The sequence below is a fragment of the Alosa pseudoharengus genome, unplaced genomic scaffold (assembly GCF_046254945.1).
Source record: "Alosa pseudoharengus isolate Yale_2024_CS ecotype anadromous, Long Island Sound unplaced genomic scaffold, YU_APseudo_1.1 YU_APseudo_1.1_scf_11, whole genome shotgun sequence".
NCBI lineage: Eukaryota > Metazoa > Chordata > Actinopteri > Clupeiformes > Clupeidae > Alosa > Alosa pseudoharengus.
The window spans coordinates 31,216,440-31,234,324 of NW_027468576.1; the positions used below are offsets into that span (position 1 = coordinate 31,216,440).

Below are 17,885 nucleotides of genomic sequence, written 5' to 3' on the forward strand. Positions count from 1 at the left end.
GAGAAAGAGAGAGAGATAGAGAAAGAGAGAGGAAAGATGGACATGAGGAAAGACAAAAGAGTTTGAGAAAGATGAGAGCAAAATAAGAGAATGAGAGAGAGAGGAAGGAAAAAGGAATATGAGAGGAAAAAATGAGAAAGAGGAAAAGAAAAGGAGGATAAGAAAGAGAGTGAGAAATAAAGAGTAGGGTTGGGAAGAGGAGAGGAATGAGTGACAGAGAGGGAGAGGTAGATAGAGGGGATGTAAGGAAGAGAGCGGAGAAAGAGAGAGGAGCCAGAAACTGAGCCCTGCGGCACACCCTTGGTGGTTGGACACAACCAGCCGACCTGCGTTTGGTCACCCGGTGACCTCTCTTCTCCGGCACCTCAACCTTACCTCTACCCCTCCCTCCAGGCCTTTTAAATGCTTTCTTTCTTCTGTCCCTTTTTTGCTTCAAGGAGAAAATTGGATCCTAAATGAATTCCGTGGAGCTCTTTGGCACTCTGGCAAAAGAGATTTAAGGAGCCCCATAAGAGCCCCTACCCCCTCCAATGCAATTACTGTAATACACCCAACACGTCCCCCACCCTGCTTCTAACTCTCACACACACATACTCTCTCTCACTCTCACACACACACATACACACACACATGCACGCATTGTATCTCTTCAAACACACACATACACTCAAACACACTCACACACCATTTCTTGGAAAGAACAACAGTGGGTCCAGTAGCGCAGGCGTAGGGTGATGTCCAGGGTGGGGTTAATGGGGGGAGGGGGTGCTGGCCTGGGCAGCAGGCTGCTGCTGTGTAGATGATGTTCTGCAGTGAGAAACCAGACTGCTGCCGTTATGGCCTGCCTGCCTCTCCACCGAGAGAAGACATGATTTAACATAAGGCTCCTGCCTCTGACTCTCTTTCTCTCTCTCTCTCTCTCTCTCTCTCTCTTACTCTCTCACTGTCTGTCAAAGCTTTCTCTCTTGCTCTCTTATTCTCTCTCTCTCTCTCTCTCTCTATCTCTTTTACTGTATGTATTTCGAGGCTCTCTATCTCTCTCTCTCTCAGTCTCATCTCTCCAGGTGGAGGGGTCAGAGGGCTGCTGATCTGGTTTGGTATTGGGGAAGAGTCATGCAAGAGAGCAGAGGGCGTGGACGGACAAACACACACACACACACACACACACACTCACAAACGCACACTTGCATGCACTTATACACTGACTATACCTTCAGAGCTGCATTGCCACACACGTATACACTGACAGCACACACACACACACACACACACACACACACACACACACACACACACACACACACACACACACACACACACACACACACACACACACACACATAGACAGAGAGAGAGCCAGACCCATGTCCATACACCTACACACATGACTGTGAGCCTGTTGGGTTGTGCCCTGTGTAATTGGTGGCGTGTCCTTGGCCAGCGCCGAGTGCCAGGCCCCTGTGGGAGAGTCCAGTGGCAGATCGGCGCGTGTAAATAATATGTGCGGAGAAAGGCGCCGTGGGGTAGAGCTGGACACTGCTCGCTCGCTCGCTACCTCCCTCAGGACAGATGGCCACGCCCGCCCGACCTGACCCGTCCACAAGAAATGAAAGTGTTCAGAGGCAGGCAGCGCTCTGTGTGTGCCCATTGCCCACCCTTACTCCGAAAACTGCTGCATAAATCCCACAGTGGCTTAGCTGAATGTTCTCAGCTGGCATTGCAGTTTATTGTCCATTTTTCGTGTATATAGACCCCGAGGCAAAGTCGGTCAGGCATCAGTATTGTAATGGGCTGAGTGTCAGTGTTATCTCTGACATTTGGTTTTTATTACTTATACATATGTACGCCTAATAGTGTTCAACGAGTAGGAAATAAATGTCCGCCCCTCTGAACATCACAGTCATTGCAGTGACAGCATGTGGCTAGGACATCACATGGATGGGCTGGAGCAACAGTGCCATCTAGGGACGCCTCAGGGGTAGTGCAGGAATTGTTTGTGCCTCATCTTGCCAGCAGAGAGCAGTGTCCTACCACATACACCTTCTCAGCTGTAGCAGGCATACTGTAGGTCTCATAGGAGGTGGAAATTAAAAAGGGGAGAATGAGGGGGTTGTGATGGGGAGAGGTACAGGATTTGACCTGTTTTAAAGGGATATGTAGGACATGAAGTATTGCCATGTAGTTTATTTCTAGGAAGATTCAGAGATCACTCTGCAGCATTGTGTGTATATATGCGTGTATGTGTTCCTGTATGTGTCTGTGAATGGTATGCTATGGGCCTGTGTATTGAATTACTTAAGAAACAAATGAGTGCATGTATATACCATGTATAAGTGCTACTTACCTTAACCTCATCAACAGTGATTGACATCAAGCTGGACAAACCACAGGAGCCACCGACCACTGAGGGTGGCTGTTCCTGTTAATATCAAACTCCTGATTGGGCAGCTTCATTTACACCACATGCTTGTTGTGTTGCTTCCTATTGGTTAGCCTCCAGTTGAGTTTTCAGATTGGATATTTGGCTTTCACATCTGACTATTGGTCATTGGTTGGAACTAGTGTTGCATCAATTTCAGTTGTAAAATAGTGTACTTTATTAATGAAATTGCCAAAAACGTCTTAAAAATTCAAAAAGAAGGGGGAAAACGAATGAAAAAAAGAGTTAAGAAACTCCAAACCTGTATACATTTTTGAAGAACTAGGATAGTAGTTCCTTTTTTCTTTTGGTTTTGTATTTTTGTATACTTAAGGAAAAGCACTAAGAAAATGCAGACAAACAGGTACTCACCTTGCTATAGAATGAACTGTAGAACAAGCAGTTCACTAGCTAGAGGGCAAAGTAAACTATACTGACTGAATAGCTAAAGCATGCATGTGAGCAGTTATTTTGATTTAATTGTTCATTTTTTTTTTTTAATCTAGATGCTGTCTGCTGATGTACACTGTTTGACTTTATAAAGGCTTACTTACACCTGTGATCTTAAGCACTATGTTGAAATGTACATTTTATTATTTCTTTCTTTGTTTATTTTTTTGTTGTTTTGGTCTGTTATACGGCCTTGAAACCTGGAGAATTTATTTTGCTTCATTCTTTTTTTTTTTTTTTTTTAAGAAATCGTTTGGTCTCTCTTCTTTTCCAGCAACATATGTGCATCTGTAAATGTACGCTATCTACAGTATGTAGACAACTTTAGAGTGACACTGTAGAGGGTAAACACCGCTCCTGAACTCTGTCCATAGCCACACTATCAAGTGATAGGGAGGGATGTTTGTTTGATCTGAGAAGGTTTACTCTCTTATTTGGTTCCACCGATGTGCTGTACTTCACACGTCACACTCGTTTTTTTGCTCGGTCTCTGTGAGCTGTCCTTCTCTGCTGCCGCGCTGTGCTGTATCGGTGTCGCTGTGCTTTTTTATTCTCTTCACACCCACACATACACACACACACACACACACACACACACACACACGCCCCACATGTGATCGACAAAAGGCAAGTTCAGTCACAGTCCCTGAAACTTTTGCCTCAGCCGCCAGGCCATTCGCCCACGCAAACTAAATCAGGATCATTGAATCAACCCAGACGTGAATAGTAACTAGTGTGGTGAATTTATCCTGAACTGGGTTACCAAAATACAACGGAATGGAAAGGAGCCAGTTCACAATCAGAATCAGACTTATGTTGGAATCCTGTGCAATATATTTGTCGGTAAATGCCTGTCATGTAAACGGGCCAGAGCGTTTACCTGCCCAAGTTCTGGTATCCCGATTGAGGCACAGGTAACATGACAGACCAGTGAGCAGCATCACCCCCTCCTGATCTCAAATATACTTCTTGTGAATCTCTTAATGCACTTTTTTGTAAATGACAACAACTCAAGAGAGAGAAAAAGATGAAACCATATTAATGTTCCAACATAAATGTGTAAACTATAGAGTTCTTGTAGTCCTACATTCACCTAGAAATAATGAGCTGTAACATTCTTACCTGTCTCTTAAGGAACATGTCAAGGGTCCCTGTGAACTGATTTGTGTGATGACGTGCTTCATATTTCTGCCGTTGCCAGTGAAGATTCCATCCTGTGTTGAGAAAAAAAAGTCAATAAACAATAAATAGCTAATAGATATTAATAGATATTATCAGTTCAGTCTTCTCCTGAAAGAGCCAAACAATGGATTGGGCTTGAGCCTTGCTTTCTTCAGGGGGATCATAGTTCTTCCCCACAAGCATCCTTCTTTGTGGCATTTGTGTTTTCACGGGGTAGATGGTAGGTTTATTATTGGCAAGCGGTGGCTGATTAACAGTGCACCTAGCAGAGGCATGTTCAGATACACTTTGTTTATTTTTCCATACATAACTTGAGTATCCTTTCTGTTTGGGTGTTAATATTGCTTTGGTGGCTTCGTGGTATGCATCAGCCTTAATTTGCAGCCTGAATCAGTGCGTTCCTGATCTTTCAGGAATGCACTGCACTTTCATCTTGATGTTTTCCACCTTGCATTCAACTTGTTTGTAAAAACATGTGCATGACCTGCAGCAATGATCCTGAAAAGAGATTTCCAGAGAATTTCATGGAAAGGATGAGGGAAATGCAGGTTCATTGTTAAACTACACAGGAACAGTTGCTTAACTCCAAAATTAAATTCCAGTGCAAGTCAAAAAAGACTGAAATCAAAGTTGAAAACCACACTCTGAAGGACTGTTGATAAGTCTTTATTGGACTGTCTTTCAAAGTCAAAATTTCATGGAAGTTTCATTACACAATTTTGGGCTTTATTCTCCAGCATCTAGTCTACTATTGTTTGTATTATCATAAAAACAAGTCCAGCGATGCTCAGCAGTTCCAGAGAACTTCATGAAAAGAAGCAGTGATATGCAGGTTCATTGTTAAATTATACACCTGAAATTGTAAAAAAAAAAAAAACCCAAACAACCTTGGCTTACTAAGGAAGCTGTTGTCACGATGCCACTGGTGGCCCAGTCTTGTTTGTTTGTGTCCTTCAGCCAGTTGATTTTCTACTGGCCCTCATACAGCGCAAAAAGGCCACTGCTGTCTGTCTGTCTGTCTTGCTAGTATTCTGCCACTTGTTGCTTATATGGGATGGGGAATAAACGGGTGGAGAAATGGGTATTTATTGATTCAATAAGTTGACATTCAGTTTTGCACCTAAAGACATCTGTACAATATTTTGTGTCTGTGTGTGCAATTGCTTGTGTATGCGAGCGTGTGAGTATATGTGTGTGTGTGTGTGTGTGTGTGACTTCTTGGTCCAAAGTTGAGCACTCACCTGTCCTCTCCTTAGACGATACATGAGAGTGAAGATTCCTCTCTCGCTCCTTTGTAAAAAATGTTGAACTCACTGTTGTTTTTTCCCCCCTCCTTTTCCCACTAAGCCAAAACTCAGTTGGGGTGTGGCAAGGGGATAAGTCTGCCCGACTTGCTTGTGAGAGCCATAGCATGCCCTCAATTGTGGGAACGGGACGACACTGGGGCAGTGACACCCCATCGTGGGAAGAAAGTGTGTCGTCTGACCTGTTTGAGAAGGGTGAGGCCATCCCTAGTGTATATGTGTCAGCTCCCTGAAGCAGACCTGGTTGGTAGTTTTCAGAGCTGGCTCTTCATCCACACTGTACAGAGATCTAGCATGTCTGTCCGAATCGATAAAATCAATAAAAATGTCTTATTACCAACACAGGTGGTGGTGTAGTCTTTTTAGCCCTGCACTTTACTAAACACACACATGCACATATTCTAGATAAGATTCTCTAGTTGAACATTATATCTTCATTATTCCTTCATGACAGGAGTCAGAGATATGTATAGAGACAAATAATGGGCACTCAGCCAGTGACACCATTTTGTTAACAACAATCAGTGCCAACTAGACCATTCCGTTAGAGCAAGTGACTTGGCCATCCCTCTATAGGGAAGCACCTATGCAGTTAGCGGGGAACAAATTAAAACAAAAGTTAAAACAGCAGCACTCACCTGCACTTATGACAACTGGTGTTGATCTTCAAATTCATATTGATGGTATGAGTGCTGCTGGCTAAGCTACCAAAAAGGTCATAGCACATATTTTACTCTTCTCTACACTTTTGACAGCCTCAGGACTTTTTTATCCAGGGGTATTGGGGTGTTGATGGTATATGGTAGTTTGAAGGAGAGATGATTACACTTAGACAAGTGTTATTTTTGAGATATGTGCATCCTAGAGGCATTTCTTAGTAAAAGTTGGGAACAGGAGTTTTTATCATAATTAATGTGTGCTGAATCAAACTAGCCCTGTTTTTGACCATCTAATTAGCATAAACAAAATGGTGATTTTGGGCACTATCTTTGGGCGGATGTCATTATGCCATGTAAATAAATTCATATTGTTCACATGTGTGCATCTCAGAAATCTCCCTTGGTCAATAAATCAAGGGTACAGGCTGTGAAAAAAAGGAAAAAAATCTATTATTATGCCTTTGCTAACTACCTGAAAAAAACTTTTAAAAAACAAATTGCTGGAAATTAACTTATAACTGAGCAGTCATATTGACGAATGAGACATTTTCTTTGAGGGTCAAGAAAGATGTGTAGTGATGAAATGTAAATTTAAAAATTTTACAGACATTGTTCCTGAAGATTTGATTGTTTCCTCTGTGAGTTCACCAATGGCCAAATTTTTCAGCAATTTGTGGTGCTCAAGACTTCAATTTTGTTTCGCTTAAGTACTGAGACTGGCACAGATGACTCTCTTTGGTTTTCTTGTGTAGAAACTCTACTGAGAGCCACCAACCAACCAGTGAACAGAGGGTGTGGTTGACACAGACATGATTTTGATGACTTTGAATTTGTTACATCCCCGCCCCTATTTCAGGGAAAGCAGACCACTTGGAAACCTATTATGGGCTAGGCCTACATCAACATTAGGCGACCACACTTCAATTTTAGCTTTTTCCAGTTTACTCTATGTTTGTGTCAAAAACAAAGTCACAATGAAACTGCCTGTGGCTCTGGCAAGCTTCACTTTACATGTTATAACATCCACAAACATAAGTCATACTTGAATTCTATCACTTGATCTCTACAACTAAGATTAGATAATTGGCTATGTTATACCAGAGAGGTTTAAAGCGGTGCATTCAAGGATCTTTGGTTATGCTGATGTTCCACAGTTAGTAAGTAGGTTAACGCTTTTATATTGGAGGTTATGGTAACTTAGTGTGTTATCTACGAGCTAAATTTGTCCTCTACACTGGGGTATTGGAAGCAAATTAGGTTAGTAATGTATGTAGTCTCGGCTTGAGTCAGTTAAATATACCCATTTCCATAACACTTTATGGTAAGGGTACATGAATTATCATGTACCCTTCATGAATCATCAGGAATTTACATGAGTTTATAGTTTGTCATTCGTGACCTCATACATGAATATCACCTAAAGCATTAGGTACGGTGGCCACATCATTATGAATTATGATTTATTAAGCATGATCATGATTATGTATTTATTTTCTGCCAAAAATGTGGTAATCATTGCTCATATTCTCATTTGAACACAATTTGCAGTTCTCTTAACACATGTCATTATGATCATGATGATCATGCTTAAGAAATCATAAATCATAATGATGTACCCATCGTACCTAATGCTTTAGTTGATTTGTTGTTCATGCATGAGGTCATGAATGACAGACTATGAACTCAAGTCTCTTCTCTTCAACCCTCACCCTGAACACCGACATGTGCTGAGTCCTCCTTTAGCTCGATGGTGTTTTACGCCCCCAACGTTGTCTTCCAGGCAGCACTACCACCGTCGACTTAAAGGCACCTTATCCTAAACCTAACCCTAACCCATGCCTAACCATAGCGCCTTCCAGGCAGCGCTGCCTTGAAGACAACGTTGGGGGCATATAACACCAAGAAACCCTCCTTTAATCCCTCTTCACCTACAACTGCAGACCTGTACATGCAAATGATACCCAATTATATATTTTTGGAGTCAACTAACCCAGATGGCTTTTGCTCCCTTACCACATGCTTAATCAGTGGATGAGCAAAACAGTTGTTGGATGAGGGCCTTTACGGATCCCAGGTGCAATATGCGGCGCAGTTGTTGGTTGTATCCTGCGCCCTGTTTTGTGAAATTGATTAAGCCATAGGTTGTTCATTGACTGCAGACAGTGCATGCTGTACTGTGAAAGGAGGCCTTTATGGATCCTGGGTACTGTGTCATGTATTATGTTAGTTAGGCTTGGTTGTTGGGAAGACTCGAGCCAATAACATAATATAGTCTATATACTGTACCCAGTCTATGATATTGTGTGATGTCGTGGCAGACAGTGTCAATCTCAGTAAGTTATGGTCTGTAAATGATATGCCTACTACACATGATTAAGCAATTACCGGTAATCATTTTTACTTATCACCTTGAATGACACTTCACAGCCATCGGTTAATGATGACTATATGGGTAATGGTATTTTATGATTTGCACAAAACACTTTTTACCGTAGCTGCACTGAAGAAGGAACTATTCCAAAATGCATCTGTTCAAGACTGTTCCAATCAAAGAATTACTTTGTGCAAAGTTGGTGCACTTTATCTAAAGCTGAGGTGCTTTTCTTGTCTCCCGCATTAGTGTACACATTCTCTGAAGCCAGTGAAGCCTGCGCACAGAAGACATGTAGCTACATGAGCTATTTACCCCAGGCCTATTTTTTTTCCCTGGCATTAGGACATCTAGGTATGTCACAAATCTGTCAGGCTGAGGGGGATTTGCATATTATGGCTGCTCAAAGCATGACTTTCAGGAGCAGACTTATATATTGATTCCAAGCCGATACATTGAGATTCCTCTTTGGGGGTTTTTTCTGTGTGACTAACTAATTATTTAGTCTCTGATAGGTGACTTTTATTCTGTGCCATCTGCATACTGTACCTCTCAGGCTGCGCAATGTGTTGTGAGGTGTTTGCATTTAGGATTCATTCCAATTATTGGAAGATCTTTAGCGCAAAGCTGCGCTGTGCCTGCCTGACTGGTGACCCACTTCAGAGAGTGCTGTTGGCCAAGTTCCAAAAGGAAAAGGTCACACCACATTTTTTCCTCTTCTCCAGAGCCACATTTTTGGCAGCCTGGGGACTTTTCCCCCAGTGCCCTCTATCCCCTTTCCTCCTACCTAAAGTGATGTTATCAGCGGCCGTGCATGATCAAGAGGAGAACAGTGGTCAATGAGGAGACCGGAGCACACAAAGCTTTTTAATTAGTACAAACAGACTAACATTTCAATGCCCATGCGTCTTCTTCAGAGTCAAATAGTCGATGGCAACGATGTACGGTTTGCACTAATAAAAAATCACTAAAAAGCTTTGTGTGCTCCGGTTCTGCTCCTTGGTCCTAGATAGACCTTGGGTCTCCTCATTGACTTCTGCGTCCTGTTCCGTGAGCACCAACCAGGCTGAAGTGACCTCCTGCTAAGACAATAGTGGTGTTTATGTTTTGGAAAGATAGAGATTGTGATGAGTCAGGGTGATGAGTCAGGGTGAGGCCTTATCTGTCCCACTTCATTGTGTCATCATCAACCTCCCTTACGACAAACTCTTGATAATAAACAGAGGATCTTTTTGCCATGGACATGTTATCTCAGACTGTTTTTCCGCTACAGCTCAGAAAGAATTTGTTTGACTAACTGCTTGGCCTGCTTAACCGATCAAGAATTTGTTCTCAATCAATCACTACCACACTTCATGATTTAATTCAAACCAGTCTTCCACATGGCCTTGTTTCCCTTCCTGTTACTCTTCTGTCCATGAGTGACTTGAGTTTCCTTGTCCACCCCACCCAAACACACACACACACACACACACACACACCAGGACCCTCCATTTCCCCTTGTCTACTGTATTAATGCAGCCATAGCAGTAATGTCATCTAAGGCCCTCTCAGTGGCAGAGGTGCTGGGAAACTGACCATAAATTAATAAAAACAAACCACACAGGACATGTTTACACACCCAGCACATTCGTCTATGAACGAAAATGGCATTCAGCTGTGGCGAGGAGTTGTATCAAGGTTGTATCAGCATTACTGTTGTTTGTTTATCTGTCCACAGAGGCTCTCTGACATCACAACATCTCTGAGTCCAGTTGAAACTCGATAGCTTGTAGCACAATAGCAGAAACTCTCAGGTATAGCCTCTATCAGTTCACACTCAGACAGACACAATGACACACACACACGCGCGCACACTTGCACTCTCATATTTATTTACACACGTCACATACACTCACACACACACATACACCTGTGAATGGACATGATGCGACATGAGCCTAGTATTTTTTGATCACTTCCTCATAGTCCTGTGGAGTGAGCCGTTAGTGGCAAAACCAGACAGGGCACTAACCGCCTTCTCATCTGATTCATCCAGAAAAAAACATTTAATCTGAGTGAATCATTTTCTAGGTTTCACAGACATTAAAAAGGGATTGTTGTAGAAGAGCAAAAGGGTAAACATCTATTAGACACTTGCTGATGAAATTGCTCAGCATTGTAGAAGGATGTGCTAAATATGTCTTTGACCTCAATAATAATTTGACACAGAGCTATGGTGTCTGTTATTATCATTTCCTGCAGGGGACCTGACAAAGAATGACTATACCATTTATAATGATGTAGTGCTTACCATGACTCCTACCACAACCCTCAGAAAAACAGCAGTGTGAGGTGTCTTTGTCCTAACAGGAAATTTGATTTCCACTCTTTCCTGTCTATCACCATGTCCTGTTATTGTATTGTAGTGTACAGTTATGTGTGTGTGTGTTTGCATACACCATTGCCAGTAATGTCTCAACGTAAACATCAACACGGCCAAGTGTCTTCCTTCAGACACAATAAAAACTTCCTTGGGCCAGAGAGCAAACAGCCCGGCGCAAGAGACCCACCGATCGCCGCTGCCGTCTCGCACCCACTTTCCATGCGAGGCCAGATGCGTGCTGAAAAGACTTGCTAATCCACTTACACGCGCGACTGGGCCTATTGTGGTGAGCTCTCGGGGTGCTGCGAGCCCCTCTGCTGTGGTCTGGCCTTCATCTCAGTGTTGGGAGGTCTCCCACTTATGGGCCGGTGTCTGTCTGACCCATCTTCCTGATGACACACACACCATGGGTAATTGACCAGTACAGAGGGCAGGCAGAAGGCAACTGGCCGATTGCACTGCCCTACTGAGTGGCCGCTGCTAGGGGTGGGCAAACTTTTTGGCTTAAGGGCCACATTGGGTTTTGAAAATTGGTCCGGCAGGCCGCACAACGTAGCATAACGTTCAAGTTAGATCTGCTGCAAAGGAGATAACTAAGAGTAGGCCTATCATCTCTATTTAAAATTATGTTTTGACATTGACATCGTAAACGTTTTCTAAGGAGAGTGAAAAGCAGTTTGCAGTAAAACTAACCGACGTCGTCTCTATCGCAGGAAAAAAATAGCGAGCAGCCTGAAAACCAAATTAAATGCTCGGCGGGCCGGATGACAGTGCTTGCCGGGCCAGAGCCGGCCCGCGGGCTACAGTTTGCCCACCCCTGGTCTATGCCAAATGAAAGTCATGGGTGTGGAAAGTACATTGATGCTGTGTTCACCAACAGCTCTCTCTGTTCAGCCTCCCAGTGCTAGCAATGTCAGTTCTACAACTATGACATTATTATTATATACCTATATAAATAATGACAATAGTTATACCTAAAACAATAACAATTAAATTATTTACTGTGTATATAAAGGTATATAAAGGTTTCATATACAATATATATCTAATAAGCAATATAGCAAAATCAAGCCACTGGAAAAAAGAGAAGGGAGGGAGGGAAATGTCATACTATTTTTCACGTCCAAGTTGTAATATGCTGTGAAGAGCGCGCAGAAGAGCAAAGACAAGTATGTCCCTGAAGGCCAGCTTGACATTTGTTTTGTATGAGTGCACTAAGGACCCTCTTACAGATACTCCAGGGAGAGAAAAGAGCTTTAAACAGAAACATTATCTAGGGAGGGGTGTAGTGTGTGTGTGTGTGTGTGTGTGTTACATGCTGTAGTTGATCTGACAGAATTTGAGAGTATAGACTTTTAATCAGACACATTAGTGCTGCCTGGCTGAGCTAAGAAGAGTGGAACAGGGATAGACCCAGGGCTCTGGCCCTCAGAGGAAAGCTGAGGCAGCCCTACAGATGGTCCCGCTCACCAGAGACTCTCACTGACCGTCGTCCCACTGACACGCTACCCCGGCCCAGTTACGGTGTCATTAATGTGAGCTGATTTAACATGGAGAGAAGGTCAAAATAACACTCATTTAAGCTCCCCCAATCCCCAACCTATGGACAGACACTGATCACACACACACACACACACACACACACACACAAATACTAACATGCTCATATATAATCGCAAAGAGTGCAAAAGGTTTTAACGTTTACATTTTTTTATTTAAAATAATTTATGATCATGATAAATACAACAGCTTACAATAAGTTAAAGGCTCAGCCTCCTGGGGTTTGATCCTGCCAGCCAAAGGAGGTTAAAGGGGTTGGGGGGGGGGGGGGTGACCGTTTCCTTAGAGGCCATCTGTTAAGGAGAGCCAGCGCTGGGTCCAGGACACCGTCTCTCTCGCTCTCTCTCTCTACCCCCCCCCCCCATTTCTTCTACATCTAAATATCACTCTCTCTCTCTCCATCTCTCTGTCTGTCTAGCTCTCTCTGTTCTTTCGCCCAGTCTGTTGGGACAGCTGATCTCAATCCCACTGCAGCAGCTGTCGTGGATTAGGGGTGGAATACCTAATGAAAGAGTCCCCTGCACAGATAATGGGTGCAAGCAGTATTCAATGATGCATCTCCCCATCACAGAGAAACCCACAACAAACACACTTACACAGACACACACACACACAAAGTCTTTCAGACACGTTGAAGTCTGTCTGAGCCACTCTAAATGTTTGTACAGTGTTTGCACTGGTTTCCGATCCCTCAGATAATCTGGCGGCTGGCAGTCTTTTTTTTGATGACTGTTGGGAAAACAGCCACAACACAGCTTGTGGTGATTGACAGTTCCGCTATCTGGGAGAGCCGTTGGTCACGTCCCCTCTTCCCCAAGCTTTATATCATATCAGCCGTCGCGAGCCTCCGCCATGACTTCATTTCACTGTAGAGAGAGAGAGACAGAGAGAGAGAGAGAGAGACAATAGTTAGGGGAGGGACTCAAGGAGACAGCAGGCAATTCAAAACAAAACAAACATTTTTCATTGTGTCTGTGTCTGTGTGTGTGTGTGTACACACCATCATTCACCACCCAGTACAGAGCTTTTTTTGAACGCTAACACCGCGCTGACTATTAATTACTGTGAATGGATTATCTGTATGTGTCACTTTGCTGGTGATTATTTGTGTACTCTGTGTCTGTAATGGGTGTTTTCCAGTCCACCTGTGCACTCAGGCTAAGGCTTTAATCTCCCGTAGGAAATATGACAGCCGCTACACCTCGGCTACAAACGAGACTCTTGCGAAACAGTGTTTGTGCACCAGCAATGTGTCATAGTTTTCCGTGTAGGAGTTATTTGTCATGACAGACCTCAACTGAATTGCACCGGCCATGCAATTGTACCTTAGTCCACGTAACATAAATTGTTAAGGAAACAGCATTAGGTAATATGGAGCCACTTTGGGCTACCTGTATGACACACTGCTAAATGGCGAAACACAGTAGCCGTTGGCGCAAGAGACATGATATGTATGTGTGTCTTCACATGGCGTGGATTGGGAGACACAGAGGTGAAGAGGAGAGAGAGGTGGAAAAGTGAGTACTCACACATTGGAGCCAGGCATGATGCTCTCCTGGGGCTGCCGCACAAAGCTGATCTTCCTCAGGAAGGAGGGCAGTCTGATGCGGGGCCGGTAGTGCTTTGAGACGGGGCTGGCGAGGGGACAGGGAAAGAGAGCAACGTTTTAGACCAACGTAACCGAGGACAGTCTTAGAGGAGACCGTCTTTGTCACATATTCATTCCCAAAGCTGTTCAGTACATTTCTTGGTGTTTTATGCCCCCAAAGTTGTCTTCAAGGCAGCGTTGCCTGGAAGGCACTAGTGTTAGGCATGGGTTAAGGTTAGGGTTAGGGTTGGGGTTAGGTTTAGGATAAGGTGCCTTTACGTCAGCGGTGGCAGCGCTGCCTGGAAGACGACGTTGGGGACATAAAACACAATCGAGCTTTCACTACCAGTGCCAGTAAATAGGTCATCTTTGCAAATTCGGGGGGGGGGGGGGGGTGGGACTTTGTATGTTGCTAGACAATCAATACAGCTACCCCAACACTGGGTATGTTGATACAATCATATCATGCTCATAAGAGGCCATGGTCATATTCCTCAGTTTGTAGCACATTGTTTCATTTTCCATACAGTATTAGCAATCAGTTCAGGGTCAAGTCTATGAACTCACTATTGTGCTGGGGCAGACGCTCCCTCTGCTCTCTGCTCCTCCTCTACTCTGATCCCGTATGCCGCATCTTCCTCTGCTTCCAACACCACCTGCCTCCCCGCCTCCTCATCCTCCTCCTCCTCCTCCTCCTCGACGACAAAGTCCGGTATCTGGTCCCACACGCGGCTGTTGACCCACAGCGCCTCGTGCAGCTTGTTCCCGCCGCCCACGCAGGTCATCTGCCGGCAGAGCGGGCAGCGCACGGTCAGCAGGCCGCTCTTGGGCACGGTCATGGTCTCCAGGCACAGGGCGCAGAAGGTGTGGCGGCAGTGGAGCACGCGGGGGATGCGTCCGCTGCGCGAGTACGGCCGGTAGCACACGCTGCACTCGCGCTCCTCACACAGCACCATGGCGACGGATGGACAGTGAAGGGCTTCACAGACGACAGGGTGTCAGGCAGAGGAAAACAGCATGCAAAACACACAAATGAGCTGCAGTGGACAGAAGTATCGGTAGCCGACTGTCAGGTGCAGTAAGGTTCCACTAGCAGACTCCTAGTGGGTGTGATAGGTGCTCACAGTATCCAGATGGATCAACTGAAGCTCGGCTTCTTTTTGATCCAGCAGCCTGTACTGTCAGGTCTTTAATTTGGTGGTTTGGGATGACCCGGTTAAAAAGACGGCCGCTTTAGGAAGAGATTGAGGCCAAAGTCTGGAGGCGAGACGCTGATTCGGATGGATTTAGGCCTGGGGGTGGTTTGTCTTCTACTGCCCCTGTTGACCATGTGATGCTCTCTCCCCTGCAGCCTTCTGGGACTCACTTCTATGGATGGATTAACAAGAGAAAAATAAAATACACTGAAAAAAGGAGACATTTGCCTTCACTGAACTGAAAAAGCATGCATTGACAACACATTTATTCTGAAGGCACTGCAATATGGGTTACAGATTCTGGAGTGGAATGCCATCTAATGAAACTCTCTCCAAAAGAAACAATAACCTCGCAGCCTCACTTCCTGTCTAACACAAACATCATTCTGTATCTCTTTCCGTTCTGCATCCACATATTTCTCCATTCAAGGGCACACACAAGCTGGAGGCACAGTGTTACACTGAAACCCTTGAGGCCATTGTGTAGGTAAGGAAGGTCAGAGCATGTATTGTGTGTGGGGTATTCAAATAATATTCTCTCCCTGGTTGCCAGCCACCTGTTAGGCAGAAATAATTAATGGCTCTCCCTGACCTCTTAGAGTCTAACCTTTGACCTGTTTTGGCTGCCAGAGCGCATAATGCAATTTCCTTCATCACATTGTCTACTTATCACTCACAGTCTTGATTAGATCAATCAAAATTGGGAGAAGTTAAATCAGGCAGCTGATTATGTACAACCCCAAATGCTTTGAAAAGGTACATTCTTTCCCTTTTGAAGTTTAACAGCATTGTTTGTGTGTTTGCTTCATAGTTTTTAGCATATATATATGCATGCAGCTGTTCTTAAAGAGGTTCAACTAAACCATAACTGCCATATTACAATTATCTACTGCCTCCTTATCTGACACATTCTGCCTTCTTATCTGATACATTCTAATTAGGCTAAATAAATTAATGTGTTATAAATCTAAAACTGTCTCCACCTAGACTGGCTGAACATTCACTTTCATACAAACACACACAACATTAATACCTCCAACAAAATACATACCATTCATTGTAAATTGGGTTTAAAAAAACAGGACCACTTGCTTAAATATAGCAGAAACAGAAAGGTTAAATCTAAAACAGAAAATAGTACTTACAAGTAGATAAAGTAAAGAAAGTCCCAACATCAATGTCAGTTTTTTGTTGAACTCCTGTGTGGTGATAGAGACCTAGCCGTGAAGTTCAGTCCTGCTCATCTCTACTCTGCTGACAGTCTGAGCGTCTTTTTAGCCCGCGTGGTGTAGAGTCATGTGGTAGGTGGGGTAAGGAGGGGGTTGTGGTTACTCTCTCGCTCACTCAGACTCTCCTCCTAATATCCCCCACAGACACAAACACACTTCATCTCCTCCTCTCTGTGTTCACAGTCTCTCTCTCTCTCTCTCTCTCTCTCTCTCTCTCTTTTCGTCCCTCCCCCTTTCTTTCACCCTCCTCCTCGCTCGACTGGCATGACAGGGCAGCTGTGTATGCAGCGCAGGGCCGGCCCTGGGGACCTGATGGTTTAAACACTCATTATGCACAGTGGGAGGGGAGGGGAAGGGAGGGGAGGCAGGGCTCTGGCCAGGCTCACTGCAGTGCTCTTTGTCTCGCGCTGCCTAACAGCTGACAGGAGGGACAGGTGGAGACAGCAGCGAGAGCGGCCGAGAGGTAGGGAGGAGAAAGGACATTCCGCACGGCAACCCAAAGGCCACTGTCACTCTGTTGCCAGGGAAAATGATATTATTTTAAAAGCTTGTGATATGTTTTTTTTTTTTTTTTTACAAAGGGTTTTGTTTAATTAGTGGTTATGAAATTGAAACCTTATGTCCACATCAATGTTGAGTCACAAAGCCAGCCATGAAAAGGATTGAGGGAGGTAGGATGGGGTGGGGGGGTTCATGGCTGAGCTGGGTTTCTATTTAAGTGTTTGTCAGATCATAATAAGCCCCCAAAACCCACCACCCGCCTGTCCACACAATGTCTTACAGATTTAGCATAAACCTTCAAGATTTAGATGCTAAACATTTTAGGGTCCTGTTTAAATAAAACTACATCTGGAATAGTTTACAGCCGTCAAGGAGACTCTTGAAGTGGTCCATAACTTGGCGTGTTCTCAATTCTGGAAATCAAATACAAACACACCAAAGAATAAACTATCCTAAAAAAAAGCCAAATGTATATATGAAAACATTTTTACTTTTTAAATAATTTCATAACACATTTTATCTCAGGTTTGTTGAGTGTTTTATCATAGTAGTAGTTATTAGTAACTTTCAACGGCTTATTGTAACTTTTAACGGCTTCCAAGTAATCGAGGAACGTTGCAAACGTACCATGGGCACAGCAGCACAATGATGCAACCTGGTCTTACAGAATTCTGTGAAATGAACACAGCCTCTTCTTAACTCAAAATCTCTGGCAGTTTCACGGAATCGCCTATGTAAGTCAATGACAGCAATGATGTCACGCATCACCTGAAAATAGTCCCCATAGGCTATAACTTCCAGCAACAAGTTTGAGCTGCAGCAACGTTCCTTGATTATTACGCCGGAATGAGAGTATCCACAAGTTTCCTGGGGTGGTTGCTGGGAAAACGTTGTTGAAAGGGTCTAGTTACTATATGCCTTACTACATGCCAGGACTTGTCTTGAACAATAATCCTCTCTCCTGAGTCATCGCCGACTGTATGTGAAAGTTGTAGAATACCATGGAACTGTGGAGGGGGAAAAAAGGTGTATGGATTGGTCATTATTTCTGAGAAATCACT

General features: G+C 44.0%; 2 protein-coding genes across 3 annotated transcripts in view; one reads left to right on the forward strand and one right to left on the reverse strand.

Annotated features, from left to right (window-relative positions):
- The window catches only part of rab6ba (RAB6B, member RAS oncogene family a), a 77,937-nt gene extending 75,511 nt beyond the window's left edge, over positions 1-2,426 (forward strand). For both annotated transcript variants that reach the window (XM_076277659.1, XM_076277660.1), the window contains one exon: positions 2,362-2,426. In XM_076277659.1, the coding sequence (XP_076133774.1) occupies positions 2,362-2,426 (65 nt within the window). The remainder of the gene's footprint in view (positions 1-2,361) is intronic.
- Positions 2,427-12,442: 10,016 nt separating this feature from the next.
- LOC143117257 (uncharacterized) lies at positions 12,443-17,751 on the reverse strand. The gene is made up of 5 exons (XM_076278861.1): positions 17,452-17,751; positions 16,240-17,237; positions 14,466-15,266; positions 13,840-13,944; positions 12,443-13,176 (listed from the first exon to the last, which is right to left on the reverse strand). The coding sequence occupies exons 3-5, from the start codon at positions 14,852-14,854 to the stop codon at positions 13,131-13,133; spliced, it is 540 nt and encodes a 179-aa protein (XP_076134976.1). The 5' UTR covers positions 14,855-15,266; positions 16,240-17,237; positions 17,452-17,751; the 3' UTR covers positions 12,443-13,130.
- Positions 17,752-17,885: the final 134 nt, after the last annotated feature.

What these genes read in the sequence shown, in the direction of transcription:
- LOC143117257 (XM_076278861.1), bottom strand. Translation starts at nt 14,854, where the DNA reads ATGGTGCTGTGTGAGGAGCGCGAGTGCAGCGTGTGCTACCGGCCGTAC. An exon ending in GCGTCTGCCCCAGCACAATA is followed by an intron (nt 13,945 to 14,465) that starts GTGAGTTCATAG and finishes TCCCCTCGCCAG; the next exon opens with CCCCGTCTCAAAGCACTACC. An exon ending in ATCATGCCTGGCTCCAATGT is followed by an intron (nt 13,177 to 13,839) that starts GTGAGTACTCAC and finishes CTCTCTCTACAG; the next exon opens with TGAAATGAAGTCATGGCGGA.